The sequence below is a fragment of the Nematolebias whitei genome, chromosome 1 (assembly GCF_014905685.2).
Source record: "Nematolebias whitei isolate Nwh7 chromosome 1, NemWhi1, whole genome shotgun sequence".
Taxonomy (NCBI): domain Eukaryota; kingdom Metazoa; phylum Chordata; class Actinopteri; order Cyprinodontiformes; family Rivulidae; genus Nematolebias; species Nematolebias whitei.
The window spans coordinates 54,851,438-54,868,709 of NC_056498.1; the positions used below are offsets into that span (position 1 = coordinate 54,851,438).

The 17,272-nt window shown below is 38.8% G+C and overlaps 1 protein-coding gene across 1 annotated transcript in view; it reads left to right on the forward strand.

Moving 5' to 3' along the window:
• Nucleotides 1–533: 533 nt before the first annotated feature.
• mcph1 (microcephalin 1) overlaps nucleotides 534–17,272 on the forward strand; it is a 42,697-nt gene continuing 25,958 nt past the window's right edge. Inside the window, exons 1-13 of the mRNA XM_037685371.1 lie at nucleotides 534–622; nucleotides 1,227–1,291; nucleotides 1,384–1,475; nucleotides 1,554–1,672; nucleotides 1,792–1,876; nucleotides 5,385–5,496; nucleotides 5,583–5,714; nucleotides 5,820–5,900; nucleotides 6,693–7,799; nucleotides 11,090–11,193; nucleotides 16,556–16,593; nucleotides 16,743–16,905; nucleotides 17,017–17,094. Coding sequence (XP_037541299.1) covers nucleotides 1,249–1,291; nucleotides 1,384–1,475; nucleotides 1,554–1,672; nucleotides 1,792–1,876; nucleotides 5,385–5,496; nucleotides 5,583–5,714; nucleotides 5,820–5,900; nucleotides 6,693–7,799; nucleotides 11,090–11,193; nucleotides 16,556–16,593; nucleotides 16,743–16,905; nucleotides 17,017–17,094 — 2,154 coding nt within the window. The 5' untranslated portion in view covers nucleotides 534–622; nucleotides 1,227–1,248. The remainder of the gene's footprint in view (nucleotides 623–1,226; nucleotides 1,292–1,383; nucleotides 1,476–1,553; nucleotides 1,673–1,791; nucleotides 1,877–5,384; nucleotides 5,497–5,582; nucleotides 5,715–5,819; nucleotides 5,901–6,692; nucleotides 7,800–11,089; nucleotides 11,194–16,555; nucleotides 16,594–16,742; nucleotides 16,906–17,016; nucleotides 17,095–17,272) is intronic.

A 17,272-nucleotide genomic window follows, 5' to 3' on the forward strand; every position in this document is an offset into this window, starting at 1 on the left:
GAATGGTGAGAGTACAGTCCCCTGTGGTGCTCCTGAGCTACTGACCACCTGGTTAGACACACAACCCTTCAGTCTCACAAACTGTGGTCTGTTTGTCAGGTAGTCTTTGATCCAGGTGATTGTTGAGGCCTCCACCTGAGTCTTCTGGAGTTTCTGACAAAGCAAAGCAAGTCTACATCGTGTCACAAGTGCACCAGTTTTTCAGATTCTGTTTGAGAAAAGTTTCTACAAATTATCTACTAAAAATACTGCACTGATTAAACAAATAAATAAACAAACAAATGCATTGTTTTGTTTGTTTATTTATCATAAATTTATTATTTATTTATCAACAAATAAATGAACAAACAAATAAAATAAATAAATAAATACAATTCAAGCCTAGAGTCCAGAGCCCTGTAAAGAGAGCTCTTTACAGGGCTCTGCTAGAGTCCATTTCAAATAAAAAAAAAAAAAGCACCTCTTTTGTAACGGAAGTGACGTAGGAACTATCAGCCAATGATTTCAAGTGTATCCCAGAATTCTTTGCGATTCAAACTGCAAGCGCCAACGACGTGCAAGGTTGTGAGTTTAGTTCAGTTTAGTTCTTCTTAATAAGCTTCAGACCTCCCCGTCACGTAAAGTAAGTACTAAACAGGTGCCGAGAGCTGACAGCTTGGTACTTTAGAGCTTTAACGTTTAAAATTCGTGAGTAATGCGTATGCCATCGTTATACGGAAGTAATAATCGTTTCATGCTAGCTAACAATGCTAACAAGTACTTACAAACAAACAACACGTTATTAGTTTAGTGTGACGGAGCTTTAGGGCCACGCTAAGAAAAAATACATTATGAATGAGAATAAAGTCATAGTATTACGAGAATATAGTCGTACGACAATAAAGTCATATTTGATGTTAATATTGTGTTCATTGCTGCTCTCGGGTACTGGTTTTCTTACAGTTTTCTTTATTTGGTAGCAAAATGAAAATCTACATTGCAAGCAAGCCAGTCCTGTAGTAGACTGGTATGATTGTGGTTTTACTTAAAAATGCATTCAAATTTTTGCTTAAAATAAAAAAAAATTGTGCTGTTATACTCTATTATCTGATTGAAATATCTGATCAACACAAAATACATGTATGATTTATAGTGGTTTTATATCCCTTTAATCAGATTGCTGTGTTAAATGAATCACAGCAAGTGCCACCATGACCTTTTCTGTTGTACAATTCTATCTTTTTTAGTAACTGTTTCTTGGCGATAAAGATGTCAGTGATGACCTCAAGCAACAAATCTTCAGTCCTTAAAGGTATATTGGAGGTCTTTGATTTTACTACTTGTACAAATCCATGATTAGCTTGTTGTTACTGAGTGTATTGTTTCTGCTCAATGTGTCTGCAGACGTTGTTGCCTATGTTGATGTGTGGTCATCAGAAAAAAGAGCAAACTATTCAAACATTTTCATTCAGCAACTGGAAGAAATTGGAGCTGAGGTAAAATGGCTTTTTTTGCACAACTGTCTTTGTTCAATTTACATACTGTGCTTTAACTCGAGCTTATTTTGTTGAAAGGTGTCACAAAGATTTAACAAACGCGTCACACATGTAGTATTCCACAATGGTCATCCGGCTACATGGAGAAAAGCAAAAAATGGTGACATACGACTTGTGTCTGTTTTGTGGGTAAAAAGGTGAGAGTAATTTTTCAGAGATTTTTTTTAAATTTTCATTTATTTGAACAATTTGGCTCTATCATGATGCATCGCCATAAAGTTCACTGATGTTTGTTCTTTTACTCCAATGTCTTTAGTTGCTATGAAAATGGTGTCCATGCAGATGAGGAGTTATTTCCAGCCTTAAATGATGAAAGCAATCCAGTGATGAAGAACAGGAAGGTGAGTTAGTTCAAATTTACATCTGATTAATATTTATGCATTTATTGCAGGTTAATGAGGTTTTATAAACCGCAATCTAAATAAAATGACTTGTGTGATCAAATAAATAATTGCCAGCGTTAACAATATTTTCCAGAGGTGGAAACACACAGGTTACATCATTTATTTTATTAGATTATTTATTTATAAGTCCAGAATTGAATTCAAAATCTTACTTCCTACAAAGCTCTCAACAACCTAGCTCCATCTTATATTCGAGATCTTATTGTTCCATATTATCCTAACAGAGCACTTTGCTCTCAGACTGCAGGCTTACTCGTGGTCCCTAGAGTTTTTAAAAGCAGAATGAGAGGGAGATCTTTCAGTTATCAGGCTCCTCTCTTGTGGAACCAACTTCCAGTTTTTGTTCGTAGGGCTGACACATTGTCCAGTTTTAAGACTCGGCAGTCTGGGTTTAAGACTTTCCTTTATAAATCCTATAATTAGGGTTAGCTTGTTATGCTGCTATAGGCTTAGTCTATTAGAGGACAAACTGACCTCATTTCCTTAAATGAATTGTTAAAATTGAATAGTTTTCATTTTATATTATTTCTATCTTAACATGTGATTCTTGACCTGCCATTGTGTATCTGTTCCTACCAAACCCAGCCGGTCGAAGCAGATGGCCGCTTGTCCAGAGCCTGGTTCTGCTAAAGGTTTCTTTCTCATGAGGGAGTTTTTCCTTTCCACTGTTGCCTTCATGCTTGCTCAAGATGAGAGTTCTGCAATGAAGTTAAACTCAAAGCAGTCTGATCCTCAGATAAATAGTGTTAAATTATTATTTTTTATATATGAATGTTTCTGTTCAGTGCCCTGAGATAAATTCTCTTGTGACTTTGCACTATATAAGTAAACTGAATTGAACTGAACTTTATTTTAATCATTCATCTTCTTTTGGCGTTTTCCTCTTCAGGGGTCGCCACAGTGAGTCATTCTCCTCCATCTTATTCAGTCCTCTGCATCCTTTGTCCTCACTCCACCTAGATGTCCTCTCTAACTACATCCATATATCTCCTCTTTGTATTTTTCCCGGCAGCTGCATTTCTAATAACCAATATACCCACTGTCCCTCCTCGGGACATGTCCAAACCATCCCAGTCTTATTAATTTTATTCAGATATTTGTATGTATCTGTTGAGCCATCCAAGAGGTTCCCAGCTCGGACTCCTTCAGAAGTAGTAACTCTATCTCAATAAATCAAGGAAATGTGAATTCAGTTTACCAATTGTATTAAATCAAGGCAGGAAAAGGTTACAGTTTACAGCGCTGGCCTCTCCGATACAATGTGATGCGAGATCAAGGACTGGAAGGGGTGGATGACACATTGCCTTACAACTATATTGGGCCTAGGCTCCGCCTTCTTCCGGGAGCGCAGTCTATCATGTGGATAAGAGGGGCGGACTAAGTGCAATCTCATTAGCTCTTATGTGGTCTGATGTGTCAGGAAAAATAACGGGATGTAGAAAAGCCTCTCTGTGTGGTTTGGCGAGCCAATAAAGAAATGATAAATAAATACAAATCTATTCTTTGACAGATACAGAATCCCTGGGAGACTTTTTTCTTTTTTAGAGTTGCTGGCCCTGTTTAAACCGGTCAGAACTGGGTCATAATCCTATTACAATCCGTCTCTGAGCAGATCGAAAACCCAGGGTCACGGTCTAGATAAGATATTTCTATCATATTGTAATTTCCGGATTATAAGCTGTTACTTTTTTCATACTCTTTGAACCCTGCGGCTTATACAATGCTGCGGCTAATTTATGGATTTTTTTTGACGGGCTAACGAGCTTCGTTCCACCAAAACATTTATTCTCGTCACACCTGAGCGCTCGCATAGTTGCCCAATACACGGCTCTTGGGGTATGGGTCCTTGTGACTTAATGAGACTACCTGTATAATAATTTTTCTTCTTTTGGCTGCTCCCTTCGTCAGGGGTCACCACAGCGAACTAATTTGCACGAAGACTTTGCAAACTACCTGTTTAAATAAAGGTTTAAAAAAAATGTGAACAATGAAATTACCTAATGGGTCACAGTGGACCAATGAAACGGGGAGGGGAGGAGAGAACGGGGGATTCCTCTGCATGTGAGGGGGGACTCCCCTGCATGTTCAGAGCTACTTTTGCTCAAGTCTGCCGATAGATCCCGACATCCGAGCAGGAGCACAGCACAAGCTTGTGCAGGAGGAATATGAAGATAACAATCAATGACTTCCTGGTAGGCTACTGTATTTTTTTTTTTTTACCAGCTGTGTTGCAGGTATTGTTCAGGAAAAAAAAACATTTACTATATGTATTTGTGTATGTTACTGGTATGTATATAATTAAAAGTTAAAAAAATCTTTCTGTATAAATATCTCATGTTAAACAAAGACACCCGCAGCTTATTGACAAGCGCGGCCTATATATGTACAAATTATTATAATTTTTTTATTTATTGGGTGCGGCTTTTATTCAGGTGCGTTCAATAGTCCTGAAATTACAGAATTCAACAAGCTAATCTTGCAAAGAACCCTTTTATCTAAAAAAAAATCTGGAGGTGTTAATTTCTCCTCTATTCAGATTTTTTTTAATGCGAGAGCATACCTGGAGGTAGAGCTGCGATTTTTGCCCAAGCCCCCGACCCGAAATTCGGGCTGGGTCTGGCCAAAATTATGTGCTTGATGGGCGTGCCGGGTCTGACTTTGGATGGGGTTTTAATTGCACAAGTGGCCCCGCCTGCCCTTTGCTCTTATCACACATCTGAGGATTTGCAATTGACCAAGTGACATAATGGAGCTGGAAAGTATTAAACAAAGGCTAAAAATGGGAGAACTCACTCTACAAAGCCAGCGCAGTGAAACCTGCTGATGTGTGTCAGGTGCACGCTCAGGTCTTACAGGCTGGTTGAAAGAGGTTTAAAAAAGTCGTGTTAAGCTTCAGATGGACAACCGGATCATCGGCCGCGCACGTCCCGCTCGCACACTGCTGTCATCTGCAGTGAAGGAAGTTACAGCATCTGAAGCTACAAAAGCCGAAGTGAGCAGCGCGTTCAGTTAAAATAGCCTCATTTTTTCCAAATAATTTTGCTCTAAAAATAATTTTGTTCATCTGTATAATAGCCAATCTTTAGAGTAGATTTTTTTTTTAGGCTACCGGTATTTGTTTTGTTAATATCCATTTGGTGACTTGTTTATAAACAAGAAATCTTATATCTTCCTTTCTTTGAAATACGTTTTTAAAAATATCATATCAAATTGGTTTTCTTGCAAAAGCAGTAAAAGTTTAATTAAAAAAATGTCTGGTTATTTTTTCGGGTTCAGGCCTGTAATTACAATTGATTTGTTGGGTCGGGCTTGGTAAAAATGCTTACGGGCTAAGGCCGGGCCAGGTTGGATTATTTTAGGCCTGAATGCAACTCTACCTGGAGGTGTAAAATGTGTTGTTGTTTTTTTTGCTTGAAAACATTTTGTGTTTTTATGTTTCATGTAGCATCTTTGTATGCTACCAAAAGATTATCCAGTGCAAACAACTGAGAATGACTGGCGTTTGAAGAAGAAACTGGAAAAGATGATGAACGACTTGCCGCCAAAGACACCTCTGGGTAAGCAGCTCGAACTGCATTGGGATATGTTTTACTTTAAATCAGAGAATATAATGTGCCGTCTCATCCCTATTCTTTATTTATAGTTGAAGACTTGTCACCAGTCGTTATAGATGAGAAGAATGGAATAATCTACAGCCCTGGTTTAAAAAGGGTCGAATACATGACACAGCGCCTAAAAGAGATGAAAGCCCAACATGAAAACCTTTCACCTACAGGTGAGAAAAACTGCAGTAATGTCTCCTGTTAAAGTGACAATTAGTTGATGCATTTTATGACATTTGAAATGACAGCAAATTGATTTGACTGTTGCTGCCTTTCAGCCTCTCAAATGTCAGAATCTTGTTCACACACCGAGCTGAAGCCTTCTCTTGGAAGCACACCTACTGTCTTCAGATTTCAGTGTAAGAAAACCGAGTGTGATCTTGTTACTGATCATTGTCGAGTATTTATTTTTTAGTTTTGTTGAACAGTTGGCTTTCTCTTTAGACTACCAACTAAGCCTATATTATGACTGTTAGTGCCTTACACTTAATTAATTGGGTAAAATAAAAAATTTTGGTATGCACAGTAAAACAGACGTTTTAACCAAACAAATTTTTTTTTAATCCAGAAAACATAATTGGTTAATCTTCATGCAAAGTAATTTAAGTTTAGAGGAACATGACTATTATTTTGTACTTAAAGTACAGCATGTGCTGAGAATGAGTTGCCTCCAAAAGTTAATCAGTTTTAGCTGAACATCTAGTCACTACTTTCTGTGAGTTTCAATAAAATACCTCCAGATATTTTGCTAATGCATCAGACAAACAGACACAAACACATTGATAAAACATTATCATCGTCTTTGCCTTTGTAGCAAGCAAGAAAAGCATCTTATTTAACAATATTTTGTTATAGAGAGAAAATGTTGGATAGATTTTTTCAGGGATTACATCACAGCATTGTTTTTAGTTTATTTCAGCTTCTGAGAAAATATTATGTTTTCTGTTTTTTGTCGTATGACTCCTTCTGAAACAGCATCTTGTGTATTTCGCCTCCGTTTCACAGTGGATGTGTGTAGTGTACAATACAGTAGTGTGATATTGTGAAGAGTAAGAGTACAGTGGCTGAAACATGCATTTAACTAAAAACACTGCTGACTTTTTAAATAAATTTAAAAAATAAATTTTCTCTTTTTTTCCTCCACTATACAGTAGATCAGTCAGATGACGATTCCAGTCCTTCTGTTGCAAAGCATGGTTGCTCACCGGATAAAGTTGTGGAGAAGCTGGATTTTGATTTTAGAAATGATGACCATCTTGAACAAGATTCTATGAAGCCCTGGCTCTCACCTTGCCGTGACGTCCCAAAGCGAATTTCAAGTGCACCAGACAGTCCTGGTATTGACATCCAGGAGGATCAAGAGAGAAACAAACTAATAACACCAAGAAGGGCTTCAGCGAGGAAAAAAGTAGCAGAGAAAATGAAATTTGGAGACGATTTAGAGAGTCCTATCCAGGACAAACCTGAAAAAAGCAAGACTTTTCCAAAAGACAAAAGGCAGCCACCGATAAAATCAGCCAGTAAATCTGAAACTAAGAAGAAGAAAACTCCTGCAGATGCATCTTTTAAGGAAACTAAATCCTTTTTATCTCCTAATGCTGTGATTTCTTCAAGTTTTCTTTCAACATCAGCAACATTAGTTGATTCAGCAAATGGTATCTCAAAAGAAACTTGCCTGTCAAAAACACCAGAACTGAAAACGCCTAGAAAAGCCAGACTGTCATTCTCTGCCTTGGTGCGATCTTTCACTCTATCCAGTGAACAAAAAGTTGTTGCCTCGAGTTCGGCTGATGCAGATGCTGATGTGTTTGAAGACTATTTCTCTCCTGCAAATCACAAAAGGTCTCTTTTGCCCGATCTACCTGTCGAAAGCAACATTAGGATTCCATTTGAGTTGGACTTTGTCCTGAAAAAAAGAAAACAAAGACAAAGTGAAAACTTTAGCACTTACAATAAAATGCAGAAAATGGATAAAAGTTCTAGCGGTGAAAAGCTCAATCAGCATTCTGATGAAATCAGTGAGTGTCTTCAAAAACAGGATGTCAAGACATCTCTGTCAGCATCTAACTGTGAAAGTGTTTGTGTTGAACTTGAGACTAAGAAGCAAAACCCTCTGGAATTTACAAGTGCCAGTAAAAGTACCGGTGATGCAGGAAAATGTAGCTCAGCATCTACATCAGGACCACCGTCGTCACAGACAGAGGACATCCCAGGTCTGGAGCAGCAAAAAAACTCTGGTCTTTCTCACACTGTGGAAAGTGAGTAATATGGATCACAGAATCTAGAAAATTTCATAGTCATAATAAATTCAGTACTGTGATTTATTAATTATTTTTTGTGCTATTTTAAGTTTCTGTTTTTAGAACGCAAAAGTTTTCCTTATTGAATGTGAAATTAAGTAAATGCAAATGATTGACCGGCTTGGTTTTTCAAATCTGAGGTTAATGTTCAATTTTATTTTACTTTAAGCTTAAGTTTTTCAATGAATTTAAATGCCATATCAAAAAAAAAAAAAGATTTACAATAAAGATGAAGCCTTTTCAATATGTTCACAAATTTAAGGTACAGGTGCGCTCCTATGAGTACAAGAAACAAAATGCAAAATTAAAAAGCATTTTAAATTTACTCCACTCGTACCTTGAACAGCTTTATTTTTTCTTAAAGACGATTCTGATTCTTCCAGAAGTTATTTCCTCAAGTGATGTTTTATATTGAATATTTTAGTTTAAAATTTGCCAGAGGTGTTTGAGTTGGATTGAGTTTTATGGACTAATACACTGAATGATGCAGAAATTTTTTAATAGTTGACTTGATTTTTCAAGTAATAGGTTATTTGTTTTATTATGAGGTAAAAGTGATCAATCAGAAGAGCCCCTTCACAAAAGTTAAAAGCCAAATTTAACAAGTAAAATGAATTTTAGAGGGGAATAAAGCCTCATGAGCCTTTTCCTCTGGTTATTTAGGAATCTTTGGATGTCAAACGTTGAAATTTCAGCTGGGGAGTTTCTGAGGAGTTTGTATATTTTTTTTATTCCTGCCCACATTTTAAAGACAACCTGTTGGTGTTATTGGTTTATCAAAAAGTAACCAATGGACAGTGAGTGCACATGATGGTTTGTTTCGGTTACCCCACAGATGGACTGGGAATGTTTCATTGATGTACTACATCAATACAAACTACACCACATAGCAACTGATAAAAGCCCCATGGATTCAAAAAATTAATTAAATTAAGCATTATTTACAATGTACCGAAATACAGTGAAATTATGTTCTTGCAAGGGCGGCTGTGGCTGAGTGGTTAGAGCAGTCGTCCTCCAATGCAAGAGTTGGGGGTTCTAATCCACCAGCAGTCACATGCCGAAGTGTCCCTGGGCAAGACACTGAACCCTTCATTGCCTCTGATGTGTGTCCCATCGGTGTATGAATGTGATCTAAAGCACTGATTAGTTTCTTTAGAATAATTTGTTCAATTAGCGTTGTATAGATCTAGTAGAGTGCTGTATGAATGGGTAAATGAGAGCACAGCTTGTGTTGTAAAGCGCTTTGAGTATTTTGATCAGATAGAAAGGTGCTATATAAGTACAGACCATTTACAGTCGTCCGAAAGATGGGCGGAGTGCAAGTTGCTGCTGCTACTAGAGTGCGGCCCCATATCTTTTTACAGAATACCTTTTTAGATGGAAAAGGGTAAAAACCATGAGTATAAGATAGTGGCATTACCAAAAAAAAAACTCTTCACACTTTGTTCTATCAAGACACGATTTAAGACCTCAAAAAACTGCCAGCAAGCACTTTTTTTTAGGTCTCTCTTGTAAATGAGTGTCCGAGGCTCAATGGGATTAACCTGTATAAATAAAGGTTGAACATGTATAAACACATTACATGTGCATTTGATGGTGAGATTTGTCCATTAAGGACTTCCAGATAGACCATAGTCCTGATAAGATGTTTGTTAGCGGGGACAGTTCTGATAAGCCTTCACAGAAGTTATTTGGGGGGGTTGCGCTAGATGAAGCTTTTCCTTAGTTTGCACTTATCCCAGGAGAAATTTGATAAGTCGGCCTGCTTTTGAGGCCAACCGGGGGAGTCAGATTCAGATAAGCCACAATTGTTGATTTTTTTCAGGCAGACTTTTTTTCCGTCAGCCTTGAGTCCTGCTGATACTTTCAAGACCCAAAATGGCCAGATTTGTGGATATTCCACTGGTCCGTGCTTATGAGCCTACTCCAAGGTCGTCTCCAACATGCTGGCGAGTCCCAGAAGCTGCAGGTGGCCTGCGATTCTCACTAATCACTTCCATCTTACGGTTTAGCTCGTAAATCAGCTAATTTTGAGTACTCAGAGTACGAACCAAACCTTCACAGACTTGGCAGTTTTGCCATTTCTGAAATTGCTGCAACTGTCTTCCTTAATAGCTGATAACAGGAATCCACCGATGCCAAAAAGCAGAAACACTGCTATCATGAATCCAATTATATAAACAACTTTTGCGTCCTCCTGAGACAAAATGAAAAAACACATCAGCTCCCAAACTCCCCACGGATTCATGACGTATCCTGCTGCCTGAGTCTCAGCAGGACCCTGTCGCTTTGTTGAAAAGATTTTGTCAACTGCGTTGAAAGTAGGGGTGCACCGATTGCAGTTTTCTGGCTGATCACAGATTTCTAAAAAGTCTGATCTGCTGATTCCAATTTTGGCCGATACCGATTTTGTTTTATAAGCGACGCTGTCAGGTGTTATCGGGTCACAATGCACTTTCAATTTTCCAAAATTATGTTATTGAAAAACATACCCTTGAGCAATATCCTAGAAACAATACAAACTTGTTTTAACTGGCCATGAAGTAGTGCTCTGAAATATAAATGAAGTTCAGACAATTGTTAAAACTAAAAAATTGGTCAATTCAGTTTCTCACGCAAGTATCGGCCTATTTCCCAAAATTACGGAAATCAGACCCCTAGTTGAAAGTCCAGCTGACTAGATCCATGACAGTTGTTTTTCGTTTCGGAAGATGTGTCATAGGAGCTCCGATACACAGACAGAGAGCAGAAAAAAGCAGGAGGAGAATAGGAGCGGGAGAGAAAAGGCATCCGCCTTGCACGAGAGCAAGTGCAGAGAAAAAAGAAAAACGAGTTGGGGCATTGACTGGATGAAGGAAATTATTTTTCCCCTTTTCCCGAGGCATCCTGATGGTCTGACAAACTTTATATCTTAAAAAGTTTAAAATCTAAGCTGGCATTTATAAATACTGGTAATATAATTAAACTGTCATCCAAAAAGGTTTACCTGAATCCTCATTAGTTTTGACTTTTTTTGTGTCATCGTAAAAAGAGGTTATTTTAATTTCTTTCAGAAGTTGAGTTTTTTGTTAGTCTGGATGCAGTTGGTGGCTATTAAACAAAGTAAAATCCTGTTTTCAGTGTCAGTGCACAGTCGTGGGTAACGGTGCTAGAAATGAACAAATAAAAACACCCACAGCTGTGTGATAGCTTGAGTGACACTCCCACCACCTACTTTAAATTGTTTATCTTGTTTTCATATGTAGGTGGAGAAAATGAATGTTTGGTTGCAGCTGCTCTCACAGACGCCAAGGGAAATCGTAATAAGCCTGACAACTCGAGTCTTCAGAAAATGGTTAACAAAACAAAGGTAACGGGATGTAGCGCTTCTTTCTCATTGTCTAACTAAACTTAATTCCACTGTTTATATGGTTTAGAGTAAGAAAATTGCCTTAAAAGTATTTACAAAATTGTCCGAAATGGGAAAGGGATTACAAAAGCAAAATATTGCTTAAATATTACTTGTTTCTGTGGTATTTTAGAAGTCTTATTTCCCAGTCTTTATTTTTTGTACCTAATAAATACATTTCCTGACGCGCTGAACGTTTTTCCTATATTTTCCTCCACCAGTCTGAGTAAATAAATGCAGCCGATGCAGTTTAAGTAAATTTTTGTAATAGGATGTTTAGGATGCAAGAAAAACATCAGCTGTGTTTTCTTAAATTCTTTTGTAAGGATATCCTCTTTAAGGTCATGCATACTTCCATGGCTGAAGGTGTTGGATGTGTACATACGCAGGGTTCTGTCTGGTCCGTAGGGTTTCCTGTGTTTTGGCTGTGTGACAGTAGCGTAACTTCCTTGCTTGTGAAATGCACCTGCAGCACTGTTTTCGTTATACTGGTAACCTCAACAAGCTGTTGCTGAATAAAGCCAAACACTACGTCACGTCCCCTTTGGATTTGTTTTCATTAACTTTGCTGCCGCTAGTTGTTTTTATGATTATATTAAACCATAACTGGGGATTAGTGTTCATAATCATTCAAGTAGTATTAGAATACTCAAGTACCGTAATGACTTGTCTTAGTTACCTTTTAGTTTGAATTTGTATCAACAGTACTTATACAAATCAGCAATCTCAAAGTATGAAATAGTTTGGGCACAAATAGGTTGTAAATCGTCATTGATAATCGTCAGTAATGGCCTTCTGGGAAATCAGTTGCTTTCTCCTTCAACCTTTGTCATTTTCATGATTTTAATTGCTCTCATGATTACAGCTTTGTGAAAATTGTTCTGCGTCAGTGTAAACGAGACTCCGTTTGTTTACACATCTTGCTCCTAGAGAAATGTTCGTAAGTTAGCTACTTCAAGGAAGGTCAAGTTTGGCTGACTGGTTAATTTGTAGAGTTGAACTCTTTTAGCTTCTTGATGAGCATTAACGCCTTTTTAAACTCTTCAGAAAACGTTACTGTACTTGTTTTAATATAAACTACTAGAAACACATGTGAAGATCAGACTCTGATAGAGCACCGTCCTATAGATAAACCAGGATTCTGTTTCAAGTAAATTGCTGATGCTTGAGATTTGAGAACCTTGTGGACCTGTCCCTATTTTTTGCAGATGTTGTGGTTCTGGCGGCGTCTTCAGGCCACGACTTTCAACACGCAACAGGGAGGTTTGTAGCCAAGTGTGAAACAGCCCAGATGAGAGTCAACTCCTAGAAGTCTGAGGTGGTGGTTCTCAACAGAGAAAAAGCAAAATGCTTCCACCGAGTCAGAGTTAAGTCTCTGCAGCAAGCAATTTAGTTTAAGTATCAAATAATCTAATTCGTGAGTGATGGTATGGAGTGGGAGACAACTTAACTGCTCAGGGACTTGTCTCAGTACGTTTTTCTAGGTTGTAGTGAAAAAGGGACTGAGCTTTAAGGCAAAGCTGGTCTATGTCTGATTATCCTGTGGTATGAGGTATGGATAATGACTGATGGAACAACATCCTGGATTCAAGCAGCTGAAATGGGCCTACTCTGTAGGATGGCTGGGTTTGGCCTTAGAGATGTAGCGAGATATCTCATCCAGGGAGAGCTCAGCGTGGAGCCGTTTCTCCTCATTGAAAAGAAGTCAGCTGAGGTGGTTCAGGCTTCAGAGTAGGATTCCTCCAGGTTGTCTCTTCTGGAGTTTTTCCAGATTTGTCCAATTGAGAAAAGACCCTGGAGCAGACTCAGAACTTGCTGAAGATATTTTGTATATTTTGGAAGAGGTTTAATCACTCATTTAGTTCCCAGTTATATTGCAATTATGAAACTCTTAAAAATCATTTTGGATATTTAAAGATGATTAAGTATTTGAGGCACTAAATTTTGCAGAATTCAGCCCAGCTTATGGGCTGTTAGATTAACCTAATATGTTTTATCAGCCTGCACAAGATGAACATATGGTACTTGAAATATAAAGGTCTATGATTTATTGCTTTCCTTGACGATATTGATTTTGCAGTGAGGATAAATCTGATATATTATGCGGCCTAAATTTAATGTGCTCATTGTTCTCTTATTGTCAGTATTCATCAACAGAAAGCATTTTGTCATTTTAAAGAGGTATGGTTATACTGCCTTAACTGCTGTTTGGGTCTGACTACACTTTATGATTTGCGGACATTAAAGATTAATGTTTCTCTTTTATTGTCTAAAGAGTCTCTTTCAGCATGCACGTACTTGGAGCCACAATGGAGACCCACTCATACTGTGAAGAATTTCCTTCATTTGTGTTTGTCCTCAGGGGCCGTGCCACATTTCATACCAGCTTCTTGTCATAGATTCACTACGTGCAGCTGCCAGAGCATGTTCAGCCCGTGAGATAATCCAAAGTCATTTTTAAGGAATAGCTTTTTAGATATTTTTTGTGTTGTCTGACTTGATTGAAAAGATTTCAACCGGATCAGCCTCCTGTCACCATTTATTTTGTACAACCGTAGTCTTAACCACAAATATCTCTTCTTGTGTCGTTTACAAATTGAAATATCAAATTGATTTTCTTTAGAGGAAAATTTGTGGTTGATCAACCAAGAAGAAATATTGCAGCACTATTGTTATCAAGTCAGTAACTTCTGAACTTGCCATGTCAGGAATAATGTAATATTCGACAGGCGTAGGTGTGACTCGTGAGCTGTTTGTGCTTAACATGCCCTAACCCCTGACTTCCAGCTTGTAGACCAGATATCAGAGTGTTGGCAGGAAAAGGGCGCAGTGGTCCTGTTTGCAACTGTCGCTGAGGTGTTTGGGTTGATGACAGATTTCTGTATGAGGGCCAAAGTATGTGGTTGGGTGAGCTGCGATCAGTAGGCTACATATTTACAGTTCTGAAGATGCAGTATGCTCTTTCCAACAAAGTTCCGGAAGGTCATCTGGATGGTTGTTTTTTGAGATGTTTCATCCTTCATCCAAAGGACTTCATCAGTCCGAGGAGCTACAACAAACCCAGTACCACCCAACCAGTTTACTGTTGATAAGATGGTTTATGGGGCTCGCCCTCTCCCCTATCAACACCTTTGAAGGCTCCAGTATACTCGCGCGGACTTGACGTGCACTGTCTGCAGACGGTTGAAACTTCATACTCGAGCGTCCACCTTGAGCGGCTGCAGACCAGCTCCGCAGACTAGGGGCGTTTACCTTAGGGACAAATTGAGTTTGCCGATTGGTCATTTGCTGACACACCTCCTGGACTGATTGACAGGTCGCAAAAAAAAAAGCTGGCAGCCCCAGCAGCATTGTTCTGTGTTTATATGTTGTTAATAAAAAGTTCTAAAAAAAATATTTAAAAAAAACAGGGAGTGCTGGCCCTGCAGCCCACACATCTGACCAGCCCACCAGGAAATCTCCAGACCCTCCTGCACACACGCTGAGCCTGATTTTAATTTGCTTGTGACAATTTCCTTAATTTCTCACCATTTCAGTCATGGCGTCAACGGAGGAGGAAGAGATCGCTTGCCTCTTGAAAAAAACAAGAAAAGGCCATTATACCAAATCAGGGATGAAGAAGGAGAATTTAATACATTGGTGTCACATACAAACAGTCCAAAGTACGCGTATGTGGTCATAAAAACTGAGCTTTGTATGGACATGCCCTGCAGGCGTCCACTTCGACTCTAATCCGGTATGCACGCACTGACGAATGCACGAGTATACTGGAGCCTTAAGGCAGCCATAGCCAAAGTGGTTCAAAACATCAAAGTTCATGTTCAATAATCCAGGTAGAAAATTCAGCAAAGTGCAGTCAGGTCATCTGGACTTTTTTTTTTTTTAATTAAGACATTTCGACGGGGGAGAGGGCGGGCCCCAGAAACCATCTTATCACTAGCAAACTGTTTGGTCCACTATGTGGGCTTACTGCTTATGGGACTATGTTTTTCATTTGTGCACCTGCACTGCAATAGCTAAGGGTGCATTCACACCAGCCCTCTTTAGTCCGCTTTAATCGAACTCTAGCCCATTTTCCTAGGAAGTCCGGTTCGTTTGGGGAGGTGTGAACGCGCCATCAAACTCTGTCACGGAACAAAAAGGCGAACTCTGGCCCGGGCTAAAACCTAGGTCTCGGTCCGGTAAAAGAAAACTCGAGCGCGGTTCGAGTGCAGTGTGAATGTAAACAGACCGGGCCCCGCTCCACAAGTGGAGTACAGCACAGGACAAACAAACATGCATTTCTCTTACCTCATATGGAGCTGTCAGCTGCCTTGTGTGAAAAACAATTTTCTCCATGGTCTTCTGCCTCATCTTCTGCTCATGCTGAGTTCATTGTTGAAAAACGACAAAATATAACTCCTAAAACTTGATACCACTCTGTTTTTGTTTTTATTTCCAGAAGAAGTGTCTTCAGAGGTTTTTGTATAGTTTCTTTCAGTAGTTCTTGGTGCAGCGCCCCCACAGGCGAGTGGGGGAACAGGTTGGTTTAACAGGTTGGCTCGACTGCACAGTGCAGTGTGAATGCAAACGCACCAGCTCAAATGTAAACAAAATGTTATGAATATTGGTCCCCAACCGAACCGAGTCTACTGGACTATCAGGTGTGAAAACAACCTAAGTTTATTGCGGCTCCTCGGACTGATGAAGTCCTTTGGATGAAAGACAAAACGTCTCAACAACAACAAAAGAAACTGTCCAGATGACCTGACTGAACTTTGTTGGATTTTCTACCTGGATTGTTGAACATGAACTTTGATGGTATACTCTTTATTCTTACTGATGATTGTTTTTTTTTGTTTGTTTATTTCAGCATTCATATATCCTGAAAATCCCTAAAAGTGCAAATTCTTTGATAATAGGTCATGAGCCAAAAAACAAATATGTCTTTATAAACGCCATGTTGTATTTTAATTTATGTGTTACTGCCAGACAGGTGTAGGATGTGACAAAAGCTGTATTTTACTTCAACAACGGGTTGTAATGGTTTGTAAAATGCAATGCTGAAAACTAAATTCAGTACTAACCTCAAAGTTCATGCACAATCCAGGTAGAAAATCCACCAAAGTTCAGTCAGGTCATCTGGACTTTTTTTTTTCTGAGACGTTTCGTCCTTCATCCAAAGGACTTCTTCAGTCCGAGGAGCCACAACAAACTGAGTTCCACACGCAGCACACTCATAGTGGACCAACCAGTTTGCTGGCTATACCAACGTGTTTATGCCATATTAACTGAACTGTTCATTTAAAGGGATTTTAAGTTTATACAATATTCTTTGTTTCAGACGATGAGAACACTGGTCATGACAAGCATGCCTACTGAGTAAGTTCTGTCTTGGTTATCCTGAATTATTAAAATTTCATATGCAGTAATTTCACCACATCACGAAGTAAACTGGTGAAGTGAACCATGTAAGTATTTGTATTAGGTGTCGAGTTTTTTTATGTTTTTATTTTATCCACCGTTTGTAGGAAGCAGCACACTGTGGTTCAGGTGGTGAAAGCACTGGGTGGATTTTCAGTTGTCGACCGAGTGTGTGAGAGCACAACTCACATAGTGGCTGGGGGACACAGACGGACTCTAAACATCCTGTTGGGCATAGCCCGTGGCTGCTGGATCCTGTCATTTGAATGGGTATACATGTTAAGCATGTTTAAACGTCGTCACGCACATACCTAAAAAGCGACAGCTGTGTTAAACATATTAAATACCACAGCTTTCTATGATTTTGTGTTCTTGGAACAGATTCTCTGGTGTTTGGAGCAAAGGCAGTGGATTCCAGAGGAGCCGTATGAACTTTCAGACCCTTTTCCTGCAGCACAGGTAAGTGCAAGTAAAGTCAGGTGGTAATTAAATAGTGCCTGAAGGAATATTTATGAAACAAGCATTACCCTGAGTAAATTTCAACATCATATTCGCTTTAAAGTATGTTTTCAAATAGTGCATACAATATTAATTTTATTGACCTTTTATTACAAGAAAGTTGTGTTGTTTGCTCTCT